This window comes from Oncorhynchus nerka, unplaced genomic scaffold (assembly GCF_034236695.1).
Source record: "Oncorhynchus nerka isolate Pitt River unplaced genomic scaffold, Oner_Uvic_2.0 unplaced_scaffold_5806, whole genome shotgun sequence".
Classification (NCBI taxonomy): domain Eukaryota; kingdom Metazoa; phylum Chordata; class Actinopteri; order Salmoniformes; family Salmonidae; genus Oncorhynchus; species Oncorhynchus nerka.
Window position 1 is genome coordinate 4,527 of NW_027035507.1, and position 6,235 is coordinate 10,761.

The 6,235-nt window shown below is 44.5% G+C and overlaps 1 protein-coding gene and 1 long non-coding RNA gene across 2 annotated transcripts; both read right to left on the reverse strand.

Annotated features, from left to right (window-relative positions):
* Nucleotides 1-1,268: 1,268 nt before the first annotated feature.
* On the reverse strand, nt 1,269-2,015 carry LOC135566332 (maximins-S type D-like). The gene has a single exon (XM_065014083.1). The coding sequence runs from the start codon at nt 2,013-2,015 to the stop codon at nt 1,269-1,271; it is 747 nt and encodes a 248-aa protein (XP_064870155.1).
* A 3,103-nt stretch (nt 2,016-5,118) lies between these two features.
* On the reverse strand, nt 5,119-5,717 carry LOC135566333 (uncharacterized). Its single transcript, XR_010462043.1, has 2 exons — nt 5,498-5,717; nt 5,119-5,350 (listed from the first exon to the last, which is right to left on the reverse strand). It is a non-coding gene; the product is annotated as an uncharacterized LOC135566333 (long non-coding RNA).
* Nucleotides 5,718-6,235: the final 518 nt, after the last annotated feature.

Below are 6,235 nucleotides of genomic sequence, written 5' to 3' on the forward strand. Positions count from 1 at the left end.
TAATTATCCCAGACACTGGAAGGGAACTGCTCCTCGATGTTATTAATTATCCCAGACACTGGAAGGGAACTGCTCCTCGATGTTATTAATTATCCCAGACACTGGAAGGAACTGCTCCTCGATGTTATTAATTATCCCAGACACTGGAAGGGAACTGCTCCTCGATGTTATTAATTATCCCAGACACTGGAAGGAACTACTCCTCGATGTTATTAATTATCCCAGACACTGGAAGGAACTGCTCCTCGATGTTATTAATTATCCCAGACACTGGAAGGGAACTGCTCCTCGATGTTATTAATTATCCCAGACACTGGAAGGGAACTGCTCCTCGATGTTATTAATTATCCCAGACACTGGAAGGGAACTGCTCCTCGATGTTATTCATTATCCCAGACACTGGAAGGGAACTGCTCCTCGATGTTATTAATTATCCCAGACACTGAAGGGAACTGCTCCTCGATGTTATTATCCCAGACACTGGAAGGGAACTGCCTCGATGTTATTAATTATCCCAGACACTGGAAGGGAACTCCTCCTTGATGTTATTAATTATCCCAGACACTGAAGGGAACTGCTCCTCGATGTTATTCATTATCCCAGACACTGGAAGGAACTGCTCCTCGATGTTATTAATTATCCCAGACACTGGAAGGGAACTGCTCCTCGATGTTATTAACTATCCCAGACACAGGAAGGGAACTGCTCCTCGATGTTATTAATTATCCCAGACACTGAAGGGAACTGCTCCTCGATGTTAATTACCCCAGACACTGGAAGGGAACTGCTCCTCGATGTTATTAATTACCCTGGCACACTGGAAGGGAACTGCTCGATGTTATTAATTATCCCAGACACTGGAAGGAACTGCCTCGATGTTATTAATTATCCCAGACACTGAAGGGAACTGCTCGATGTTATTAATTATCCCAGACACTGGAAGGGAACTGCTCCTCGATGTTATTAATTATCTCAGACACTGGAAGGGAACTACTCCTCGATGTTATTAATTATCCCAGACACTGGAAGGGAACTGCTCCTCGATGTTATTAATTATCCCAGACACTGGAAGGGAACTGCTCCTCGATGTTATTAATTATCCCAGACACTGGAAGGGAACTGCTCCTCGATGTTATTCATTATCCCAGACACTGGAAGGGAACTGCTCCTCGATGTTATTCATTATCCCAGACACTGGAAGGGAACTGCTCCTCGATGTTATTAATTATCCCAGACACTGGAAGGGAACTGCTCCTCGACGTTATTCATTATCCCAGACGTGTCTGACATAGACCCATTAGAATGGCACGGTTAGCCACATCTGTGGATTCATCAAGCTGCAGTGTGTAATTGCCGTTTTCACTGATGCGCTCTGACGTCTGGCGTGTTATGACCTCAGACATGTCCTGGATTCTCCTCCTCATGGTGTCCTCAGACATGTCCTGGATTCTCCTCATGGTGTCCCCAGACATGTCCTGGATTCTCCTCCTCATGGTGTCCTCAGACATGTCCTGGATTCTCCTCCTCATGGTGTCCTCAGACATGTCCTGGATTCTCCTCATTGTGTCCTCAGACATGTCCTGGATTCTCCTCCTCATGGTGTCCCCAGACATGTCCTGGATTCTCCTCCTCATGGTGTCCTCAGACATGTCCTGGATTCTCCTCCTCATGGTGTCCTCAGACATGTCCTGGATTCTCCTCCTCATGGTGTCCTCAGACATGTCCTGGATTCTCCTCATTGTGTCCTCAGACATGTCCTGGATTCTCCTCATGGTGTCCTCTGACATGTCCTGGATTTTCCTCCTCTTGGTGTCCTCAGACATGTCCTGGATTCTCCTCCTCATGGTGTCCTCAGACATGTCCTGGATTCTCCTCATGGTGTCCTCAGACATGTCCTGGATTCTCCTCCTCATGGTGTTCTCAGACATGTCCTGGATTCTCCTCCTCATGGTGTCCTCAGACATGTCCTGGATTCTCCTCATTGTGTCCTCAGATATGTCCTGGATTCTCCTCATGGTGTCATTGGATCCAGGACATGTCTGGGGTTATGATGGTTTTAAGTTTGTTGGCGACGGACTCTCCCAAGATTTCAGTGCACATATCAATCACAGCAGGAAGTATGAGATCCTCTGCGCTGGTTTGGGCTTTTTTTTGCACTTACCAATGCGCTGGGCCACAAGGTGTGATGCATACGTTCTTCAATCAATCTTGTGAGGACACCAGCTGGCTTATCATTGTGTCTTGGATGCTTGGTGGCCAGATGTTTTTTTAGTTTTGGGGGGTTTCATGCTCTCATTAGCTAACAGGATGTCTACACTCTCCCTGCCTGTCTTCAATATAGGTGAAACCATATAAATTGGGGTGGTATTTTCTCTTCTTGACAGGGACCGGATTGACCGCCTTGTTGTTAACATTGTAGATGAAGGGGGAGCTGCACGTTTTAAAAACCTGTCCATGATTTTACTCTGACAGCTAGCCTACAAGAGTTAAATGACAGCTAACTATCCACATGTGTAATGCCTGAGAAACACATCTGCATAGTTAGCTATGGCTGTCAGAAGGAGATCTTTATTATCTGATTGGACGTGTCATATTTTAAAACAAAAACAATGTTGCAGAGTGACATTTTATTGTGTGCGTGTGCGCGTGTGTGTGTGTGTCTGTGTGTGTGTGTGTGTGTGTGTGTGTGTGTGTGTGTGCAGGCGCGATATGCAAAAATGCGGTATCCTTTCAAAATAAAAGTTTCAGTGCGGTATCCTTTCAAAATATTTTTTAATTACATTTTTTATATTCTTGCATAAATCCTTAATGACCTCTAAAATCTGACCCCCCAGTTCAGAATCCCTGGTTTAAACTACATCAGGATCTCTCCTTCTCCTTAGTGCAAGTTCACCAACTACTTCTCAGATAGAGTTCAGTGTGTCAAATCGGGAGGGCCTGTTGTCCAGATCTTCTGGCAGTCTCTATGGGGTGCCACAGGGTTCACCTGGGCCAGCTCTTTTCTCTGGAAATATCAATGATCGCTCTCACTGCTGGTGATTCTCTGATCCACCTCTACGCAGACGACACCATTCTGTATACTTCTGGCCCTTCTTTGGACACTGTGTTAACTAACCTCGAGACGAGCTTCAATGCCATACAACTCTCCTTCCATGGCCTCCAACTTGTTTTAAATGCTAGTTAAACCAAATGCATGCTCTTCAACCGATTGCTGCCCGCACACGCCCCCGTCCAGCATCACTACTCTTGACGGTTCTGACTTAGAATATGTGGACAACTACAAATACATAGGTGTCTGGTTAGACTGTAAACTCTCCCTTCCAGACTCATTAAGCATCTCAATCCAAAATTAAATCTAGAATTGGCTTCCTATTTCGCAACAAAGCATTCTTCACTCAGTGCTGCCAAACATACCCATTATCCCAGTCACATTAACAACCCATTATCCCAGTCACATTAACAACCCATTATCCCAGTCACATTAACAACCCATTATCAGTCACATTAACAACCCATTCCAGTCCTTATTAACCACCATTATCCCCAGTCATATTAACTTTACATTATCCCAGTCACATTAACAACCCATTATCCCAGTCGTATTAACAACCCATTATCCCAGTCATATTAACAGCCCATTATCCCAGTCACATTAACAACCCATTATCCAACCCATTATCCCAGTCACATTAACAACCATTATCCAACCCATTATCCCAGTCACATTAACAACCCATTATCCAACCCATTATCCCAGTCATATTAACACCCCATTATCAGTCATTAACAACCCATTATCCCAGTTTATTAACAACCCATTATCCCCAGTCATATTAACAGCCCATTATCCCAGTCACATTAACAACCCATTTATCAACCCATTATCCCAGTCATTAACAACCCATTATCCAACCCATTATCCCAGTCATATTAACAGCCCATTATCCTTGTCACATTAACAACCCATTATCCAACCCATTATCCCAGTCATATTAACAACCCATTATCCCAGCAGTCACATTAACAACCCATTATCCCAGTCACATATCAGTCCATTAACAACCCATTATCCTGAGTCATATTAACAGCCCAATATCGGTCACATTAACAACCATTATCCAGCCCATTATCCAATCCATTATCTGGAGTGCATTCAACATTATTATCCCAGTCAGTATCCAACCCATCCACTAGAGTCTGTTCCATCAACCTAACACAGCGTGAACCTCCACTCACTACCTTCCCACTGCGGTATCAGGCTGATCCACTAGAGGTCTGTTCCATCAACCTAACACAGCGTGAACCTCCCTCTTGCCCTTCTCAGTGTCAGATCTACTAGAGGTCTGTTCCATCAGCCTAACACAGCGTGAACCTCCTCACTACTTCACTGCGGTATCAGGCGATCCACTAGAGGTCTGTTCCATCAACCTAACACAGCGTGAACCTCCACTACACTACTTCACTGTGGTATCAGACGATCCCACTAGAGGTCTGTTCCATCAACCTAACACAGCGTGAACCTCCACTACACTACTTCACTGCGGTATCAGGCGATCCCACTAGAGGTCTGTTCCATCAACCTAACACAGCGTGAACCTCCACTACACTACTTCACTGCGGTATCAGGCGATCCCACTAGAGGTCTGTTCCATCAACCTAACACAGCGTGAACCTCCACTACACTACTTCACTGCGGTATCAGACGATCCCACTAGAGGTCTGTTCCATCAACCTAACACAGTGTGAACCTCCACTACACTACTTCACTGCGGTATCAGGCGATCCCACTAGAGGTCTGTTCCATCAACCTAACACAGCGTGAACCTCCACTACACTACTTCACTGTGGTATCAGACGATCCCACTAGAGGTCTGTTCCATCAACCTAACACAGCGTGAACCTCCACTACACTACTTCACTGCGGTATCAGGCGATCCCACTAGAGGTCTGTTCCATCAACCTAACACAGCGTGAACCTCCACTACACTACTTCACTGCGGTATCAGACGATCTCACTAGAGGTCTGTTCCATCAACCTAACACAGCGTGAACCTCCACTACACTACTTCACTGCGGTATCAGACGATCCCACTAGAGGTCAGCAGTAAACAGAAACAGTTATTTTGATCCCCTTTTATTTAATGTTTAAATGACATTGTGGAATGGAAATCTCTTATCATTTTAATGGTACACATAATACAAACAAACAAAAAAAACTTTTTAAAAAAATTCTTTTTTCCAACTGCTTTGGAACCAAATAGAACGTAACGGACTGAGTTTCAGGCTGAAAGATCTGGGTTATCGTCATGTCTTGGGTAGAGGTCTTCAACTGCCATCGCCATTAAAAACTCTGTCGACACAAGACACGGGAATAATTGTCACTCGGGAATAGTTTAAAGTTGATAGTTATGAACCAGACCCGTTAGACATTTGTAATTAGTGCTAGTTATTATGATAATTAACATGATAACTTGAGTTGAGTTCATAAAGCTCTCACCTTCGGTGTAGTCCATGTCTGGTCGCGTTGAGACGAAGGCCCAGGCCAGGCCCACTAACAGGGCTATCACCAGGTTGACCACTATCCAGGGCTGGAGGATTTGGTGCTCTGAACCAGGGGGCCTGGAGGGAGGGAGAGAGGAGGGGGTTAGAGGAAGAGGAGAGAGAGACAGAAGTAATATCTACTTCACTTGCTTTGACAATATTAACATATGTTTCCCAATGCCAATTTAAGCCTCTTGAAATTAATTTAATTGAATTGAGAGGGAGGAGGGCAGGGGCGCTGGAGGACAGAGACAACACAAAGCTCAGACTCAAGACAGTTTCCTGCAGGTAATTAAGATTGTCCTAGCTACAGATGGAAGATGACGTAACAGGTGACCCATGATGAGTGTTTGTGTCCACACGTCCTGTTGGATGTCTCCAATCTCCTGTACTCAGCTGTTCTGCTTTAAATAATGTCTCTGTTGTACCTTGTGCTCTTTGTTATATATATATACACAGTGTTTATTCCGCTTGTTGTTGCTGTTTTGTTTTTAAGTCTGAAGCTTCAGTATTAGTAACCCAATAGCAGACTACAGTTATGTGTCTGGGGTAACAGTATTAGTAACCCAATAGCAGACTACAGTTATGTGTCTGGGGTAACAGTATTAGTAACCCAATAGCAGACTACAGTTATGTGTCTGGGGTAACAGTATTAGTAACCCAATAGTAGACTACAGTTATGTGTCTGGGGTAA